The following is a 19,853-nucleotide window of genomic DNA, read 5'->3' on the forward strand; positions in this document are numbered from 1 at the left end:
AGGGCAGGTTTAGGGGTGGGTCATTTGCTTTTGAGTCACTGACACAGGAATATCTCGTGTCTGCCACGGATCAAGCATCCTCCTTCAGTCAGGAGGGCCTGGTTCTCTTGCTGCTGCACTCTTGTGGCTTCCAGAACGAGGTAGTGGTGGTGGTCGTAGGCGCTCCCGTATGTTTGAAAGTCCAGCCGTCTTTGCATAAGGAACCAATTCTCTGAAGCCTCTTTTCTAATGGGACGCTTGAGCGTGGACACCACCGAGGCGCGGCTTGCTAACGTGAATCCGATCGGGGAAGGCGCACTTCCGTTCCACAGTTGGAGAAGGATGCAAGCCAGAGTGGGGGAAGGGAGAGATCGGTGGAGTCGGGGGAGGGACCATATCCGGGAGAGTGGCAGCTTCCGACCAGTGGTCGCGCTTCCGGAGAGGCGCTTCCGGCGGCGGCGGCAGCAGCGACTGTGGTGGTTCCGGGTGTCTTTGTCCCCCGGTGTCGCGGCCCTGGCCCGCAGGTAGGTTGGGGGTCCTCCTGCCCCCACTCTGCCTCTTCGCCATTCCTCTGGCCAAGAGGCCAAGAGGACCGGGTAGCGAAGATGCACTGGTCGCGGAAGGGGCCGAGTCCTCCACCGGACTGCAAGTCCCGTCTCCCTGGCAACGGCCTTGGCCCTGGGGGCGGGCGGGAGGAGGAGAAACCGCGCGCGCCTTCGTTCTTCCACAGTGGTTTCGCCGCTGCCCGGCCCGGAAGACCCGGCGCCGGCGGCTGGTGAGGCGAGAGCGGGGGGCCAGGTAGCGCGGGAGCAGAAGGGCGGGCGCGCAGCGGGATTCGCGTTCGGCCGGGCCAGACAGCTACCCTTCCTCTAGCTTGTCCCGGGAACGACGGACCGGGCTTCCGGGGCCCACACCGTTTCCTCTCCGGCACCAGCCTCCTCCATTTTCCTGGGCCCTGCCTTGGAGCAATTTTTTGAATGAATGTTTTTGAATGAGTGAATGTCACTGAGGCTCTTCCCAACTCTCCTCTACCCCCCCATCACTCCTGGGGTGGCGTGACATAGTGAGGGGGCACTAAGTTGTCCGGAGAGTTGGGTCTGAGTCCCAGTTTTGTTCCTAACTGGTTATCTGGCCTCAGGCGAGTCTCCCCCTTGAGCTTTAATTTCTTTCTCAGTCAAATAGAATGACAACATCACCCACCACTAGGTTATCAAGGGCAAACTGAACAATGTAATGTGTTACTTAACTTGCTGCTCCCCTTTGTATTTTCTCTACCGTCTCCATTCTCAGTACCCCACCCTTCTCGTTTTTCTTAAGATCTTTAGTTTTTTAAGATAGTCTAGTTTTCTGCGGTAGATGGAAATTTTCCTCATGAACTGATAACTTATTCATTTTCTGATTGAAGGTTTTTTCCCAAAACTCTGAAAAAGGACAGCATTCACAATGTCCCAGTTTAAGCGCCAGCGGATCAATCCGCTTCCAGGGGGACGCAACTTTTCAGGTGATTACCTTTATCCCTACTTGGCATCATACTCGGAAGCATGTGCTTTGGATTTAGTCTTTAAAAATATGATTTTTGGGGTCTCCCTGATGGAGAGCAATTTGCTGCTGATGTTTTGTAGGAAAATAGATCACTGCAGTGGTTGCCAGTGAAATCCTGTAGAGGAGTTGGTTGGGGTCAGTTTGCCGGGGCTTCACCATATCCTCTAGTTGGCTGTAGTGCTTAAAGTGGTAGATGCAGTTCCCAAAGATTGCTTTTCTGTCCCCATAGGCGCAGCTTCAACATCTCTTCTGGGACCTCCTCCTGGTTTGCTCACTCCTCCTGTGGCTACAGATCTGTCCCAAAATGCCAGGCACCTTCAGGTAGGTTGGGCATCCTTTCTAGTGAGCTTCAGCCCTTGAAACTATGTTGGCCAGTATGGGGGTGACCAGATATCCCTCAGATTGGGGAGTCTTAAGTTTTGGTTCTAGGGAAATCTTTAGGGTGCTTCTTGGAATTAAAGAAGAGCTGGAAATCCTAGAAGAAGCTTGTGACCCGAGAATCAGCTCAGTTTTTCTTCTCCCATAGATAATGTCCGCTATACACATAGGCTTCCTTCGTTGTGAATCTTGATGCCATACTTTGATTGATCTGGGTGGTAGATAGAGATAAAAAGATAGTGGCAGAGTATGTATTTGTCTGAGTTACTCCCTGTTACTTTGAAACTGCTCTCTTTTACAGGGTGGGGAGAAGCAGCGGGTCTTCACTGGAATTGTTACCAGTTTGCACGACTACTTTGGGGTGGTGGATGAAGAGGTTTTTTTTCAGCTAAGGTAGGCTTGAGGCTGGTCCACTACAGGCAAAGCTTTTTGGGTTCAATTCTGTCACCAAACTGGTGGGGACACCTCTAAAGCTGTTGCATTGCTCTTTTTATGCAAGATGTGAAAAATCTTGATGGGAAGGGCCTCCTGGGGGACAGTCAGGGTGTCTTTGGCCAGGGTCTCTCTCCTAATTGGGCCTCCTGGCTTGTGTGCTGGCAGTGTGGTGAAGGGGCGGCTGCCCCAGCTGGGTGAGAAGGTGCTGGTGAAGGCTGCATACAACCCAGGCCAGGCAGTGCCTTGGAATGCTGTCAAGGTGCAAACACTCTCCAACCAGGTATTCATCTCTATGGCATGTGCATTGGAAAGGGGAGGGAGGGAAGCATTTGTGCCCTGAAAGCTGGGCAAGAACCGTGCTTTTGTGGAGGGGGTGGGACTGTATTTTTCCAAACTAGTGAGCACATCAGTTCTGGGATCTCCTGAATTTCCTGGCTACTGTCTTGCAGCCCCTGCTGAAGTCGCCAGCACCTCCCCTTCTGCACGTGGCAGCCCTGGGCCAGAAGCAAGGCATCCTGGGAGCTCAGCCTCAGTTGATCTTCCAGCATCACCGAATTCCCCCTCTCTTTCCTCAGAAGCGTGAGTACCGTGGCATGGATGTTGAGGTGTGGTATTATGGGTCAGTGGACACGTAACTATTAGGTTACTGTTATCAGAATAGAAGTGGGTACTTCTGTGTGTTAGTAGAAAGGGAGAGAGAAGCTGGGAAGGTTTTTAGGGTTTTGGAGTCACTGGCCATTTCCTCTCTGCAGCTCTGAGTCTCTTCCAAACATCCCACACTCTTCACCTGAGCCACTTGAACAGATTTCCTGCTCGGGGTCCTCATGGAAGATTGGATCAGGGCCGAAGGTAAGTGGATCAGGCAGGAAAAATGTTTTATTTTTCTTTTGCCTCCAGGAGCAGTGTCCCTTTTTTTTGCTACCTCTTCACACTTAAGATTCTCTTTCTGCAGCTAGATTCTAGTCCGTTTGCCCTATAATGGGCAGACACATTAAGATGTATATCAAATATTGGAACTTTATACACTGACTCAGCAAGCAGGGATTTATTTCATCTTTTGAAATGTCATTTTGAGACACTTTTTAATATATAATCTCCCTTGTATTTCTAGTCTGTAAGAGCAATGCCAAGAATCAGGACTATCAAGAAAACACTAACATGTCAAAAAAGTAACCATTGTAGCATATGGTTTAATTTCTAGATTAAGATACATATATTTCTTTATATATACTTTATGAGTGTGGTGTTAGAATGTGTATGTTGCAGTTTGCCCAGAAATTTAGGCCTTGTGCCCTAGAAATGACAGTCTGATTTCTGGGCCATATGTGAAGTAAGCAGGGTTGATTTGGGACTTTTGGACATTCCTAGGTGATCCTGTATAATCTTTGAATGCTAGAACTACCAGGAGTGTGTTACCTGTTCTCTCTCTGGTTCATATGTTCCTTATTCTGTGTTACTCTCCCAAGTTTTCGCTTTTATCCATAGGAGTTAAGCTCTAAACTAGTTAAAGACTTTTTCTAGTTCTGTTTGTCTTCATTTTAACTATTAGGGAAAATTTCAAATACATGCAAAGTAAACAGAATGGTATGATGAACCTTATGTCCCCATCACCAGCTTCAGTGGTTATTATCAGCATTCTTCCATTCTTTTTCATCTGCATCTTCTACACCTCTACTCACTCCCTGCTCTCTACTTGATTTTTTTTGTTTTAAGATATAATGTATATAGATTGAAATGCACAAATCTTAACCACATAATTTTGATAAATGGGAAGTCCCACGCAACCCTCACCCTATTAAGATATAGAACATTTTTATCACTTCAGAAAGTTTCCTCATGTTGTAGTTCTCTTTTGATTTGTGAACTCTACCAAGAGGGAGACAGCCCCCATCCCAGATGCCAGTGGATTACATATTACATGGTAAGGGCTGAGAATGCAAACCAATGTAAACACTTAAAAGGAGCATGGAATAACTCAGGGAAAAAGTTTAGGCAAAAGTGATGTAGCCAGCCCTGCAGAAACTAGTGTTTGCTCCCTTGGGGTAGGTCATTGTGAATTCTAACTAGGGGGAAGCTTTGATTGTCTAGGATTATTTTCTGCCATGTTTCCACTACTTGAAACACTTTATCCTATTCTCAAGTCACTGGTATATATCTTGCATATTCCAACTCTTCCTTCCCTGGGCATCTTCCTGGTATTCAGTTTCCAAGGACTTCCCTCCTCTCACATTCTGTGAGTTTATTAAAGGCTTCATTACAAAATCACAGCAAGTAATGTAGTCTGTGTAAAATAATGTAGTCTGGGTGGGAGTCAATGACTGCTATTTACTTTCTGCTTTAGATTGAAATTCAGATTTTCTGTATAACAGACTGGAGCCCTAGTGGCGCAGTAGTTAAGAGCTTGGCTGCTAACCAAAAGGTCAGCAGTTCGAATCCACCAGCTGCTTCTTGGAAACCCTATGGGGCAGTTCTACTCTGTCTTGTAGGGTTGCTATGAGTCAGAATCGACTCGATGGCACATAACAGCAACATGTAATAGGTTGTACTTGGTTGTTGTGGACATGCCAGCCCTGTGCAGGGTCTGTTTTTATGACTTTGGCCGTAATCCTTCAGTGTCATAGCTTCTAGAGAAAGAAGATATTTCTTTTGGGAGGTGGGAAGTATCAGGTCAGTAGAGAGAATTTGTAGTAGGAAAAGAAGCAGTAGGAATTAGTCACTCAGGGTGGGGGACGACAATGTTAATTTATAAAGAAATTAGACATATTAGCATTTTGGTTAGAAACCAAGTTTATTAGTAATTTCGGGCTTCGGGATGTAGGCAATATGTCTCCATAGGACTGCTCATGAACACCTGAGGCTTTTAGACAGGTACACTCAGCTGGGCTGCTGCTGCTGCAGTTACTGAGATGTCTTCCACTGGTACTGCCTTTTACAACCTGCTCCTGACAACTCACAGTAATGAGAGAAAACCGTGGCCATGGAATCCACAGGATTCAGTGCAACATAGTGTTTGACTAGAGGTTTACTGCACTTATTGGAATGTTCACGCCAGTCACTGGGTGAGCTATATAGAGTTGTTGAAATGATCGTCGAACAGTTCTTCTGTTAGAACGTGGAAGTGCTGACATCCCATAAAGACAAGATAAGTAGGCAGCTTTAGTATGGAGATGCTAATAAATGGAAATTATCCAAGTAGATAAAAAAGAACAAAAACCTTCAGTTAAATACAATCAGCAGAGTTAGTCAGGGGTCTAAGGAACAGGGAAATGACAGGTAGGTCTAAAAGAATAAAAATCTGGTAAATCAACTCAGTTACCCAGCCATGAAGAATTGACAGTTGATTTCATTTCTCTCATGAGACATGGGGATTTTCTCTTGTCAACCTGTCATTTTTTAATTGTCTAAAGGTTTTTTCTCCTCTACTATTTTTATTTATTGTAGCCATAACATAGTAATACTATAATAAGTAATTTATGACAAAAATTTATAAAGTAGTATATGCTATTATATACAATTAAGATACCATAAAAATATATGAAAGAAAAAGTTTTCTTTTCCCTCCAGAGGTAACCATTATTAATATGTAGATTTTTAAAAAAAAATACGTAGGTATTCTTACAGACCTTTAGAAAATAATTTTGAAGAGAGAAATTACTGCCACTTCATTATTTTTCCTGTGTTCTCGTCTAGTCTTTCTCTGTACACATGCAGACCTTTTTTAATCTTAAGAGTTCACATTATTTATTTTTGTATATTCTTAGTAAACATTTTTCCATATTGCAGCATAATCCTTATCATTGTTTTAATGGCTGCATGACTACTGGGTTTATTTACTGTAGAAACTCGGGTATTGCTGGATATTTATGTGGTTTTCTTACTCAGCTTTTGCTGCCTAAATTCTTTCTACTATATATACTCTTATTTTCTTTTGAATTACTTAATTGGGATAAATTTTCAAGAAATCAAATTTTCAATTTTGATCCAGATTACTGGATCAAAGGGTTTGAGTATTTTTATGACTTTAATGTGTACTGCTGATTTGCTACCTGGAATTGTCTTTTAGTAAAACTCACATAGAACCCCTAGCACAGTACTGTATATGTGTGTCTTGTTTGCTTTTTTTTTTTAATTATTTTTTTCTCATTTCAAAAAACTACAGATAATTTAGAAAGTTCAAAAAAATATAAAGGAAAAATTATTCATAAGCTTATCAGCCAGAGTCACCCACCATTAACATTTTATTTCCTTTTGCTCTTTTAAAGTTGTTTGCATAGTTGAGGCCATCTTGTATATATAGTGTTGCCTACTATGCTTTTTGCTTAACACGTGAATGTTTTTATATCTTACTAAAAGCTTTTAAATATCCATTTTAATATCTTCATAACATTCTGTGGTATGGTTTTTAGCATGGTTTCTTTAACCATTTCTTTAATGTTGTGGATTCAGATTGTTTCCAGTTCTTTCTGTTATACCTCAGTATGTATTGAATACATATGTAACAGTGTAGTTTCTTATTCCTGGGTGATGGATCAACCTCCAGTGATGACTATGACTCCAAGAAACGTAAACAACGGGCTGGCGGAGAGCCTTGGGGTGCCAAGAAACCAAGGCATGACCTGCCTCCTTACCGGGTCCACCTCACTCCCTATACTGTGGACAGGTGAGTGACAAGGCTGAGGTGGGGGATGAGACTTGCAAATGGTAACAGTTTCTGGGGTAAATGAGATAGATTCTGTGCAAGCGCGCACGTGTGTTTTTATAGCCTTTTAAAAATACACAAATGGAAGCCTATTGTACATACTGGTTTGGTACTTTTCTTTTTTACCTATCTTAGAATTTACTCTTACTAACATTTATTAAATAGGGCCCTGGTGGTGCAGTAGTTCAGTGCTCAGCTGCTAACCAAAAGGTTGGCGGTGCGAATCCACCCAGCCCTCCACAGGAGAAAGACCTGGTGGTGATATGCTTCTGTAAAGATTACAGCCTAAAAAACCCTATGACGTAGTTCTGTTCTGTCATATGGGGTTGCTATGAGTTGAAATCGACTTGATGGCACCTAACAAAAACAATATTAGATTGATCTCATTCTTTTTAATAACTACACGGTATTCCAGTGAGTGGATTAACTATAATTTATTTAACCAGTTCTCCATTTTCAGTCTTTAATTATCATAAATATTGTGGCAGTAAACATCTGCCACATACATCAGGTATACAGGTGCAAGTATTTATTAGGATCAGCTTCTAGAAATGGAGTAGCTGGGTCAAAGGGTTTGATTTGAAACTTTGATACAGGGCTTTGAACCACTTCGTTTTGGTTCAAACCCCTGCTGAGAATATGCATTTTGAACAAGTTGGTGAAGAATATTTGAATATACCATGGACTGCCAGAAGAACAAAATCTGTCCTGGAAGAAGTACAGCCAGAATTAGAAGTGAGGATGGCGAGACTTCATCTCACATACTTTGGACATGTTGTCAGGAGGGACTAGTCCCTGGAGAAGGACATCATGCTTGGTAGAGTAGAGGGTCAGTGAAAAAGAGGAAGACCCTCAACAAGATGGACTGACACTGTGGCTGCAACAGTGGGCTCAAGTGTAACAGCAATTACGAGGATGGCGCAGGACCAGGCAGTGTTCGTTCTGTTGTACATGGTGTTGCTGAGTCAGAACCAACTCGAGGGCACCTAACAACAAAGAAGTTCCCAGGGATGCTAATGCTGCTGGTTAGGGACCAGTTCTGAGAACCACTAGTAGAGCAGTGGTTCTCAAAATGTATTGTACATAGGAATTACATGGGGATCTTGTTAAAATCTAGATTCTGATACAGTATACTTGGGGTGGAAATGCAGATTCTCAGCAGAGGTTCGAACAGGAATGAACCTGTTGGAAGGCTGGTTTCCCTGTGCTTTTGTCAATACTGTATTATCAAACTTTTTGATCTTTGGCAATCTGATTGGTGAAAAATGAGATTCTAATTTATATTTAATTATGAGATTGAGCATTTTTTCATGGGTTTCTATGTGTTACGTATTTTTCTGTTAAGTACTTGTTGATGTCATTTTTTTCCCAGTGTTCTCTTGGAGTGTTTTTCCTTTTTGTTTTGGTTACTGATTTGTGAGTTCTTTTTACATTAAGACAATGACTTCTTTCTCTGACATTTATTACAGTTTTTCTCCCAGTTTGACTTTATTTTGTCATACAGAGATTTAGAATTTTTGTGGTCAGATCTGATCCATCTTGTCCTTTCTTACATGGAAAATCTTTCTTTCCCAGGTTATAAAATAATTTGCCTATTTTTTTGAGTCTTTTATAGTTCCATTTTTAAATATTTTTAGTTTTAATCAATCTGGATTCCCTTGCTTTCTTTCTACAGCCCCATCTGTGACTTCTTAGAACTCCAGCGCCGTTACCGCAGCCTCCTGGTTCCCTCAGATTTTCTGGCTGTTCATCTGAGCTGGCTGTCAGCCTTCCCTCTGAGCCAGCCCTTTTCCCTCCACCATCCAAGCCGTATCCAGGTATCTTCTGAGAAGGAGCCAGCTCCAGACACTGGTGCTGAGCCTATCCCTTCAGACAGTGACCCCGGATATAGTTCCAAGGTAAGTTTCCTGGGGTTCTGTTGCTTTATCCCACCTATAGGGGTTGAAGATGGCTCCTGACTGTTTGCCTTCGTGCCTCCTCTGCACAGGTACTGTTGCTCTCTTCCCCTGGATTGGAGGAATTGTATCGTTGTTGTATGCTGTTTGTGGATGACATCGCTGAGCCGAGGGAGACGCCAGAACATCCTTTGAAGCAGATTAAGGTAAAGACTGCAGTCTAGGAGGCAAGATATTCATTGATAAAGTCCAGTCCTTATCAAGTTTTCAGCAGCTCAGCTGTCTTTCAGTAACTCATAGGAATAAGGCATTTCAGAGCTGAAATGCCCCGCATTTCACCCATGAGGAAAATGTGGCCCAGTGATGTTCTTAACTCGTCAGAAACTGTTACCTGACTAGTTAATGGCTAGCGAGTCCCCTGTGTGTGGGGCTCTTCAGCACATGATGCTGCCTTAACTCCTGATTAGTGGGAGACCCAAGTAATACGGCTTTTCATTTCTCATCCCTGATCTGTTTTTGCAGTTTTTGCTGGGCCGGAAAGATGAAGAGGCAGTGCTGGTTGGGGGCGAGTGGTCTCCTTCCTTGGATGGCCTTGACCCCAAGGCTGACCCGCAGGTGCTAGTCCGCACCGCGATCCGGTGTGCACAGGTTCAGACTGGCATTGACTTGAGCAGCTGCACAAAGTGGTGAGTGGGCTTCCTCGAGCTCTTGTCTGTGACCAGCTCGTTGAGTTGGTGAGACTTACTCATAAGGCCAAGCTTCTGCTTCTTTTTGACCATTAGCTGTTTCCTAGTCACAGTTCATCCTTCCCTCCACCTTTCTAGCTGCCTCCCAAATGGTAGCCTTGGCCATGAGCATGACTAGGTATTTGTGTGTTGAAGGCCAGCTCATCTGACTCGTCAGGCGTGATCCCCCAGCCGTGTTCAGCACTCCTTGTTGCCTTAGCACCTTGTGTAATAATTGTCTGCTTGCTTATGTTTCACCATTGACTAAACATTTCATGAGGACTTGGTCTATATCTTTTATTTTTGTACTTTGAAAGCTTGGCACCCAGTATGTGCTCACTAAATGTTGACTGGAAACTAAAGCAATTGTTTGTGAATGTGGTGTCTGTATGGGTGTGTCATGGGTTAGCTCTTCATTGTCTCTTTTGCTGTGAGCAGGTGGCGCTTTGCTGAGTTTCAGTACCTGCAGCCGGGACCCCCAAGGCGGCTCCAGACAGTGGTGGTGTACCTGCCGGATGTCTGGACCATTATGCCTACTTTGGAAGAGTGGGAGGCCCTGTGCCAGCAGAAAGCTGCAGAGGCAGCTCTCCCACCGCAGGAGTCACCAGTGGTAAGGCTGAGCCTTCTGACGAAAGAGGGGAAGTAGGTGCCTGACCCCTGGGCCCAGGTCGTTAGAACTCCTTGCTTTTGTTATAGGAAACAGAGTCTTCTGAACAGGCGGCAGATGCATCGGAGCAAGCAGCAGACACCTCTAAACAAAATGCAGAGAATCCGGAGGTCACCGCGCAGCAGGAAATGGACACAGATCTCCCAGAGGCCCCTCCACCTCCTCTAGAACCTGCTGTCATTGCACGCTCTGACTGTATAAACCTCTCTCTCCATGGTATTGTGGAGGATCGGAGGCCAAAAGAAAGAATCTCTTTTGAGGTAGGTTTAGAATCTTGGGGAGGTTGTGGGGTAGGATGGTAGAATAATCCTTTTTTTCCTGATGCTCATGGCTCCCTTCTTGCTGCTGCTTCTAATAGGTGATGGTGTTGGCTGAGCTATTTCTGGAGATGCTGCAGAGGGATTTTGGCTATAGGATTTATAAGATGCTGCTGAGCCTTCCTGAAAAGGTAGTGACTCCACCTGAACCTGAGAAGGAGGAGCCAGCCAAGGAGGAAGCAGTTAAGGAGGAAGAAGTGGTCAAAGAGGAGGTGGCCAAGGAGTCGAAGGATGAGGTACAGAATGAGGGAGCAGCTGCTGAGTCAGACACCCCACTGGTGAGCACCTTTGTCACTGTTGGACTGATATTGGGACTAAAATAATGATGCTTGCCATAATTTGACTGCTTATTTTATACCAGGCACTGTTCTAAGCAGTTTACATGGCTTAGTTACTCGTCAGAACCCTAGGAGGTAGGTTCTAAGGCACTGAGAGGTTAGATATCTTGCACATGACCACCCAGCTAGCAAATGGTACACCTAGGGTAAGAGAAGCCAGGCTGACAAGCTATGGCGGCACAAAGGTTCCAGTTAATGAGAATGCTTTGAGATTAGAGGTGTTTTGATTACCTGATGGCTAAGTAGAAAAATGCATTTTATTAACCCTTTTCTTTTTAAAACATATGGGTCTAGTTTTTGCCTAAGTACTATCTAGTAAGCATAAATTTATTATCACACTGAGATTGACTCGTGAGGAAAACCCCAGGTATCTGGAAATCCCCCACGTGTGCTGTGGATCCTGTGTAATTAAATACACTAAATGAGACTGGGCATACAGAGCCTTTAACAGTGCCTGGAACATAGTTAATATCAAGATGGTAGCCACTATTATTGTTAGTAATTACAGTTAACAATTCCTTCTCCAAGATGGTAGCCATTATTATTGTAATTACAGTTAACAATTCCTTCTCTCCTTCATCTTGGTCTGCCCCCTCTAGAAGGAGGATGGACTTTTGCCCAAACCCCCATCTTCTGGGGGAGAGGAAGAAGAGAAGCCCCGGGGTGAGGCATCTGAGGACCTTTGTGAGATGGCTCTGGACCCAGAACTGCTGCTTCTGAGGGATGATGGAGAAGAGGAATTTGGTACGTCCAGTGGTGTGAGAGGGATGGTAGCTCTCTGGGTCTGTAGCTGTAACAGTTTTCCTCTTGTGACTGTAGATCGAGTTTGGGCCAGGTGTGGCCTCTGTTGCATGTTTATCTCAGGCTTTCTGTAGCAGGAGCAAAGCTGGAGGATTCGGAGGTACGGTCCGTTGCCTCAAACCAGTCAGAGATGGAATTCTCTTCACTTCAGGACATGGTGAGACCTCTTTTCTACCTCTCTGGGTCTTGCTGATAGTGAAGCTTACCAAGGCCTCTGACTCATTGCTGGGAGAGGGGTGCTGAGCATTGCATGAGCCTGTGTGTTTACCACGTGACTTCTGGCATCTTGGAGGCAGCACAAGATTTCTCTTGATTGACGGAAGACAAAATGTGTTTCCTGGCTCACAGAATGGCACTTCATAGGATCCAGGAGACCATTTCAGTATCTCCATCAGTATCTGACTGAGGAGCATGCTAGGTTCTTATGCATGTGACAGCCCCTGGGGCTTTTGTGAAAGTGCCCCAAATAGGCCTTTGACTATAGGCCTGGTGACCCAGCCTGGCTCAGTGTCTCCAACTGGAAGACCTGCTTGGGTGTGATTAAGTCACCCAAGCCATTCAGTTTAGAAGGGCTGTGTCCTGGGTGATTTAGCCACTGAGACAGCTGTTTGTAAACTGTCTGTACATCCTTGTTTCTCTTGGCAGCCCAAGGAGCTGGATCCCTCTGCTGTGCTCCCCTTGGATTGTCTCCTTGCTTTTGTGTTCTTTGATGCCAACTGGTGTGGCTACTTGCACCGGAGAGACTTGGAGAGGATTCTACTTACCCTTGGGCTACGGCTTAGTGCAGAGCAGGTACCTGTCACTTCCACCACCAGTCCTTTCTGAAATGGCCTCACCTAACATAAATACGTACAGGCATGCATTTAACTCATTTGGGTGAACCATGATACTTTAGTTCCAGGGTCGTGCATATCACCGGAGCAAGGGCTTCGACTTTTTGATCAGTGGTATCTTGGCTGTGTGTTTGCTATAGGCCAAGCAGCTGGTCAGCAGGGTGGTGACCCAGAACATCTGCCAGTACCGGAGCCTTCAGTATAGCCGCCAGGAGGGCATGGATGGCGGACTTCCTGAGGAGGTGCTCTGTGGTATGTACTGGTACTCTGTGGCCTTTGGTGGAGAATGGGCAGGGCAGGCTTCTTTTTCTTCCTGAGACCCTTTCCTTAATCTTTTTCACGGCCCCTTTTAGGAAACCTTGATCTGCTACCTCCTCCTGGGAAAAGCGCAAAGCCAAGTGCTGCCCCCATGGAACACAAGGGCCTGGTGTCCCACAATGGCAGCCTAATCAATGTGGGGAACCTGCTGCAGCGTGCAGAGCAGCAGGACAGTGGACGGCTCTACCTGGAGAACAAGATTCACACACTGGAACTGAAGCTGGGTGAGGGGCCTTGTCACGGGATGGGATCTACTGAGACTAAGCGAGAGGCAGACCCCACTCTAAGCTTAGACTTCCATCCTCTTGCCCTATGCTTCGGTCCTTGTCTGAACAGCTGTCTTTTTGGTATTATTATTATTTTTTCCTATCCCCAGAGGAGAGCCATAACCGATTCTCAGCCACTGAAGTGACAAATAAGACACTGGCGGCAGAAATGCAGGAGTTGCGAAATCGGTTGGCTGAGGCTGAGGAGACAGCCCGGACAGCTGAACGACAGAAGAACCAGCTTCAGCGGCTGCTACAGGACTTCCGAAGGCGCCTGACCCCTCTGCAGCTTGAGATGCAGCGAATGGTTGAAAAGGTGAGGTGAGGGTAAGAGCTAGGAGGGAACTGCAGTTCCTTTGGGTGGGGCTCCAAAAGCCCCCCGCTGTTCTTGAGGAGAACTAGCTGTCATTTCAAGAGAGTTGATTAGAGGAGAGTCAGTATGTCAGCCCTTCCCCTTGCCCAAGCGTACCTTGCTTTCTTCCTCCATTTACTGGTTTCTTGGGGAATTAGTCACCAGCTTGCAACTTAGTCTCCCAGATGGAAGTATTCAGTAGTTGTCAAATCTTGTGCCCTTCTTTCTTGGGAGTTCTAATGGTCTTTACATCTGTTTCAGGCCGACAGCTGGGTAGAGAAGGAGGAGCCAGCACCTACCAACTGAGGGGCTTTGCACAGGAACTGCCATCCTGTGAGGTCAGCGATGGAGTCTGCGGAAGTTAGAGCCCTTTTGGTACCAGAAAGCAGCTGGAGCAGGACCTAGGAGCCATAGGCAGGGGAGGCTAACCCCTGTGCTCAGCCTCTGTAGGGGAGGTCAAGCTGTCAGGGTGGGGTCTATCTGTGCTGTGAGACAGATAAGTGAGGAACCCCAGTTCCAGTTACTACTAAATACAACATCTTTTACACCCCTAGAATGTCATTTTGCCCTCTACCTTGGAATTCTTCTGGGGCCCTTTTAGTCTTGTGCTGACTTTCTCCTGTCCTCTTCCAATTTAGAATAAGACAGGGGAGGAAAAAGGCTTTTCGAGTACATGACAAGGTCTAACACCAGTAAACTGAAGACACAGACAGGGAGTCTGGCTGGGGTTAAGAAGAACCCCATAACCTGGATGGCACAAATCCTGCTAGGCTACAGGAGCAGGTTCTTGGGGAGGGCCTAACTTGGTCACCACTGGAACGGAGTCAGTGCTAGAAAGGTCTCAGTGTTGGGCTGTGTTTCTGTATAGAACACTGTGTTCCAGCCACCCCAGACTTGCCGGAAGAAACCAGCACCTCTTTCCCCCTTGGTTCCCCATGTTCAGAATGTGGTATTGGCTCTGGCCCAGCCTTTCTCCCTGTTACCCACCCATAATTCTCGCCTCTTTCCATAATCCGTGGTTTCAGTTTGACTTTGTATATGAAGTTTTTTTTTTTTTTTTTTTTTTTTTGGCTTTTTGTTTTTTAAATAAACCAAAGTCAAAAAACAAACCAGGTGTCTACCATAGCTCTTCTATTCCTCTCATAGGTTTGCCTGTACTCCCTTCCTTTATTCCTGGCTCTTATCCCAATCCATGGTACAGGTGTCTCCAGAAGGTGGGGCAGGGCAGTGAGAAGTAAGAGCCTTTGCATTCTGGGCTCTCAGCTGCCTGTGGATGGAGGAGAGTGTGTGCTGTAGCTACCTTGCCAGATCAGCAGGGGGCAGCATAATCCTGAAGACAATCTTTGATGGCTTTCTCTTAGTTATAACACAATAACAAATGGACATTTTATTGAAAACTGTACTTGAAAAAATAGAATTCCAAATTTCAGATGAGACACAAACCCACTGTTCTTTGAGGCCTGTGAATTATGTGTGTCATTTAGTATGGTATAACAGTTACATAGGTTGAGTCCCAGTTACCCAGGGAACCTGACAGACTTGGGGCTCTTCCCCACACCTTACTAAGGAATAGAAATGGGCAGAATTAGCCTCGGTCACGCTTGGAAGCTTGGGTGAGGGGCCTCTGTCATGGCTTGGGGGACCACAGCGCTCATGTTCCCCAAGGCAGTGTCACAGGCCCCTTCCATAAAAGTCTTCAAAGTGAAAAGGCAGAGGGGGTTCGGGGGGCTCCCCGGAATGGGTCTCTTTGGAGGTAGATGTGATTCCAGCCACGCACACAAGGCTAAGACCCTCAGCTAAGTTGACGAGATCCATGCCTTCAAAGGGCTGAAGTTGGCTGGGGCCCTAGGCCTGGGTGCTGTACTTTGGATGGTTCTTTTGGAAATAAAAAAGGCCCCTGGGGTTTTTCTACACTGCTTACCTTGTGTCTGTGGCTGCTTCCTATTGAGTAGGGAGACAGCAGCCTGGTTGGGGCTCCTGGGGCTGGTGACGGGCTCAAGAGACTGAAGACTCATTTCAAAGGGCTGGTGAGGTAGTACAGGAGCCACCTCTATCCCCAACCTGCTGGTTGCCATACTTCTCCCAGAAGAGGGCCTTCTGCCAGGCTGATGAGTGGGAGGAGCACGAGCCTAAGCTAAAAAAAGGGGACTTGTGTCCCAGCAGTCTTTGGAGGAAGATGGGAATTCAGTCATCAGCCACAATAGAGAGGGCTCTGAGCTCACTTAGTCTGGCCTCATTCTCTCGCTCCTGCTGCTCATCGCTGTGGCCTGGCTGGTCAAGCTGCTGAGTCAGGTCTCCAAAGATCTTATGCATTTCTGAGTAGTACACAACCTGGTAGGAGACAAGAGGAGGTCAACAAGTGCTGGGCTCCCTGGGTACCAACCCCCAAAGCACCCCTTGGGCACAGCACTGCAGGTGGGAAAGCAGGGCCAGAGAACCAGGGTCATGAGGCCCTCACCCTTGTGTTCACTCCTGTGGCTCTGAGAGGGCTAGTTTCCACCTTCCCCCCACTACCTCTCCCCTTCACCCCATTTCTGTAAACTGCATGGGAACATGGGAAGGAGTGAAGCCACAGCCCCAAGCCCTTCAGGAACGTCCACTACAGGAAAAGGCTCCAGTCTAGTTCCCAGGGTAGCAGTCTGTCAAAAGGGAGGAAAGGAATATGGGTTCTCGTTGAGGTGCAGGCTGCCCCTCACCGCTCCTGGTTCTAGCTGAGCAGCAGTGTTGATGTGTAAGGAGATGGACTTGTGCACTTGGGACGGGGTAGGTGGAGGGTGGGAGAAGGACAAAGCACAACCCAAGGCTAGGACTGCAGAGAGTGGGAGCAACTCCTTAGCTTGGTTCTGGGAAGGCAAAGGAGAGACAGACACTGTGCTAGGAGTTTGCTGCTTTATGACCTAGGACAGAAGCGCAAGGCTTTTATCCATAGGAGAAAGAGGAAATGGTAGGCTTGTGGCTCCCAAAGCCTTGAGAGTCAGTCTTAGAAGTAAAGTTGAGAAAGATGACACCTTTCTAGTCTTCTGTTCCTTCCCAACTGACATCCCACCATTACTCACTGCCCAGCTGTATTACCAGGAAAGCAAGGCTTAAAGAGGCCAGGCTCACTTCTATGTTTCCTTTTATGTAGGTGCAGCAATGGGATGGGGGATGAACACAGGAATGAGGCCAGGGGCACGCAGAGGAATGGGCAATACCCATCAGCAACCTCTCAGGTAGCCGAGGGCTGCTTAGATCCAGGGTCTGAGGAGGCCCAGGATCTGGGGCTTTTCCAGGAGAGGACAGAAGGCATTTCTGCCTCAGTCTCTACCTCCCGCTTTCAAGTGAAAGCATGTACTTCATGAAAGTGGTCCACACTATTCCAACAGTCCTAATTTTAGCATCTCCAGCTCCAAGTTGTCTTCTTTAGAAGGCTGGAAAGCCCTCACTCCTAAGGCAAGGCCAAACAGCAGAGTTTAGTGGCAGTGGCCCTGCCTGGATGGCAGGGGCCTGTGGTTGAGCTGTTTCTAAGGAAATCTCTCCCCCTGACTCCCATAGCCAGGTGTCTAGTGGGCTGAGGGGAACTAAACTGAGAAGGTCTCAACCTACTGCTGTCACCTCAGGGGATGGGGGCTTGGGGGCAAGCCCAGACTAGCGCTGGGGAGAGGGATGGTCCACCTGCCCACCCCCCGACAAGCCGCACTGCACCGCTGGGTGAGTCACTAGGAATGCTCACTTCTCCAGTGACTAATGGCAGTGGCAGCCGGGTGAGGAGGAGGCTGGTGCTGAGGAGGCAGTAAACAGCCCCTGCTCCCACACTGCTTGGTTACAGGGCATCCCTGTCCCCCTACTCTCCAACCTAAGTACGCCTAAGCCTGGGCACCCTGGCGCTTCCCCTGTGAGCAACATTGATGGAGGAGGCGGGCAGCATACGGGTTTCTGGAGGGGCTAGAAGTAGGGATGGTGACGGCGAAGGGCAGGGAAAGCATAGGTTTCCCTCTTAGACACATTCCTCCATGGTCAGAGGGGGGAAGCTGCTGGGGAGGAACTCGGGGGACACCTCACCTCCAAGGACAATGCTCTGGGTGCAAGTGTGGGGATTCCCTGACTGCCTCCTGCTGGTGAAGGTTGTGTGCGACACGCACGCGCACACACACACGCACACGCACACACACACACGCACGCACACACACGTCAGCTCGTTTCATTTTTCCCTAGACACAATGCAGGACACAATGCAGGATGACCAAGGACAGGGGTCTCCAACAAGTCCCAGCTACAACATAACTCCTGCTTCTGGGTTGCTGGTACCAGGGATCGGGCCCTGTGGATTTTGGTGCTCTCCAAAGATGGCAGGTTGGGAGGTGGGAAATCAGGCTATTCCTTGGGCCCCTGAGATTGTGGAACTGCAAAGAATGACAAGGCCCACTGGAGGGAGCCAGATACCCAGGCCAAAACCAGAAATGGGATGAGGTAGGTGGTGACATGATCGGTCTTTAGCTTTGTTACCTGGTGGTGAGTTCCACCACCTGGGTAGGAGAGGTGGCAGGGTCCTCGGGCTGACGCTGAGCACGTTCAATCAGCTGGAGGTCCCACCTGGAAAGACCTTCTCTTGGCTTTGACACCCTAGCCTTTTCTCTTTTATAAATGGAGAGAATAATCAAGTTCTGAAGGTTTGAAAAAGAATGGGGGCCAGGAGAGTAGGAGCTACACATGATCACACATTCTTGAGAAACAGGAGACACAGGGTCCTGACCTGTATCCAACTCTCCAGATGGAAAAGGGGCTGTCCTAACGCACCAGCCGAGCAACCCCGCCAGCACCAGGCCCGCAGCCCATGCTGCCTTTCCACTGGAGGTGCACCACGGCCCTGAAGGTGAAGGCAGCCCTGAGCTGGGTCCCAGGCAAGGCTAAGCTGCCTCTCCTCAGGGCTCAGTGAGCCTTCCATCGGTAGCTAAAAGTCAAGACTCTTCGTGGTCTCCTGTCAAATGAAGACTAACTAGGGTTGGGAGGGGAGGGGTGCTGGATCCTCAGAAAATGGCTCAGCCACCTTCACCCTACAGGCTTCTAGATCCCTGATCTCCGCCTGAGCACACTGGGCACCTGCCTATCAACAGGGAGAGGCTGGAGGTGCTGCCTGATTCCTTCCTGCTGCTCACAGTAAATGTGAGAGGAGAGAGAGAGACTGAGGGAAGAACTGATCAACAAAAAGGGAACCCTGTCCATCCTAGGGCTGGGCTTAACCAGAAAGCAATGTAGGAACCAAATCAGAAATTCCAGGAAAAAATTAGAATCCCCAAGTCTCCAGAGCCCCTCAGATTCTAGGACTGAAATGAATTTCCTTACTGGGGGGCATGCAGGGTAGGGTATGGTGGTGATGCTGTCTTTCTAGAGAATGGCTAAGCTATCCTTCCAGCATGGGAGTAGGGGTTGGCATGAGATGTTGTCTACAAAGCCCTTGACCTATTTCCCAAGGGAAAAACTGCTGGGCCATCAGGCAGGGTGGCAAGTCGCCTCACCTGGGCTCGGATCAGGGACTCAAAACTGGGCTGGAAGTAGTTGAGTCGGCTGTTGTAGAACCGCGGCATCTCATCCAGGAGCTGCTTGTTTTTGGCTTCAAAGTCATCCCGCACAGGCCGAAGCTCTTCCCGGGCCTAGGGAGGAAAACGCTGGATGGCAAAACTCTCATTGGCTTATTCAGAATCCCTGCTGTGTGCACAGTGTTTGTGAGAGGGAAGGGGGGTGGGTATTAGGACATATGGTATCTTGGTCCCACAGCTCCAGAAAGTAGGTGCCCAGGTGAAGGGATGAACTTACCACATATGACCACAATCGCCCCCCATCCCCTTCCCTTCTGCCTCCCTTCACCCACCCTCCCCTGCTCCCTTCTCCCTTGGTACCTGGTGGAGTTTGGCCAGCACTGGCCCTGTCTTCTCCTTTTCCTCGTACTTCTCCACCTTGGCCTGCAATCTCCTATAGTCCTGCAAGGCCTGTTCCCGCCGTTTCACTGCCATGTTGAGGCTTGGGAAGACACTTCCAAACCTGCCAGACACAGAGTGGTTGGATATAGGCCTAGTCCCTGGAGGGGCAAGCTGGCAGCTCATCATTCATTCAAAATAAATTAGGTACCTACTAAGTGCTAGACTCTTAAGTTTTGGGGATTCAGCCGTAAACAAGACAGATGAGGCCCTGGCCCTTAACGAGCTTATGCTACTGAGAATGTAGTCCTGGGATAAGGTCAAGGGAAAAAAGATGGCACTCTACTGGACCTGTGTAACATATGATGGGAAATGAATCAACGGTGCCATTTACACTGCCCACTGTTCCTTACC

At 47.5% G+C, this 19,853-nt stretch overlaps 2 protein-coding genes across 3 annotated transcripts in view; one reads left to right on the forward strand and one right to left on the reverse strand.

Moving 5' to 3' along the window:
- Positions 1 to 211: 211 nt before the first annotated feature.
- On the forward strand, positions 212 to 14,654 carry CCAR2 (cell cycle and apoptosis regulator 2). The gene is made up of 21 exons (XM_004382123.2): positions 212 to 503; positions 1,385 to 1,480; positions 1,751 to 1,842; positions 2,201 to 2,292; positions 2,500 to 2,614; positions 2,784 to 2,913; positions 3,087 to 3,183; positions 6,875 to 6,994; positions 8,709 to 8,931; positions 9,021 to 9,134; positions 9,451 to 9,614; positions 10,092 to 10,263; positions 10,350 to 10,580; positions 10,679 to 10,915; positions 11,575 to 11,719; positions 11,851 to 11,933; positions 12,422 to 12,568; positions 12,750 to 12,861; positions 12,963 to 13,151; positions 13,304 to 13,509; positions 13,807 to 14,654. The coding sequence occupies exons 2-21, from the start codon at positions 1,423 to 1,425 to the stop codon at positions 13,849 to 13,851; spliced, it is 2,772 nt and encodes a 923-aa protein (XP_004382180.1). The 5' UTR covers positions 212 to 503; positions 1,385 to 1,422; the 3' UTR covers positions 13,852 to 14,654.
- A 22-nt stretch (positions 14,655 to 14,676) lies between these two features.
- The window catches only part of BIN3 (bridging integrator 3), a 57,004-nt gene continuing 51,827 nt past the window's right edge, over positions 14,677 to 19,853 (reverse strand). Inside the window, exons 7-9 of one of the 2 annotated variants that reach the window (XM_004382124.2) lie at positions 19,422 to 19,563; positions 19,041 to 19,175; positions 14,677 to 15,876 (exon numbers count right to left, since the gene is read on the reverse strand). In XM_004382124.2, the coding sequence (XP_004382181.1) occupies positions 15,730 to 15,876; positions 19,041 to 19,175; positions 19,422 to 19,563 (424 nt within the window). In that variant the 3' untranslated portion in view covers positions 14,677 to 15,729. The remainder of the gene's footprint in view (positions 15,877 to 19,040; positions 19,176 to 19,421; positions 19,564 to 19,853) is intronic. The other variant, XM_023736686.1, reaches the window with a different exon arrangement.

This window comes from Trichechus manatus, unplaced genomic scaffold (genome assembly GCF_000243295.1).
Source record: "Trichechus manatus latirostris isolate Lorelei unplaced genomic scaffold, TriManLat1.0 scaffold00090, whole genome shotgun sequence".
In the NCBI taxonomy this organism is placed as follows: Eukaryota; Metazoa; Chordata; class Mammalia; order Sirenia; family Trichechidae; genus Trichechus; species Trichechus manatus.

Excerpts from the sequence above, each read along its gene's own strand:
- CCAR2 (XM_004382123.2), top strand. The coding sequence starts at position 1,423 with ATGTCCCAGTTTAAGCGCCAGCGGATCAATCCGCTTCCAGGGGGACGC. Across the intron at positions 10,916-11,574 it reads CTGAGTCAGACACCCCACTG|AAGGAGGATGGACTTTTGCC; the intron begins GTGAGCACCTTT and ends TGCCCCCTCTAG. Across the intron at positions 13,152-13,303 it reads CACACTGGAACTGAAGCTGG|AGGAGAGCCATAACCGATTC; the intron begins GTGAGGGGCCTT and ends TCCTATCCCCAG.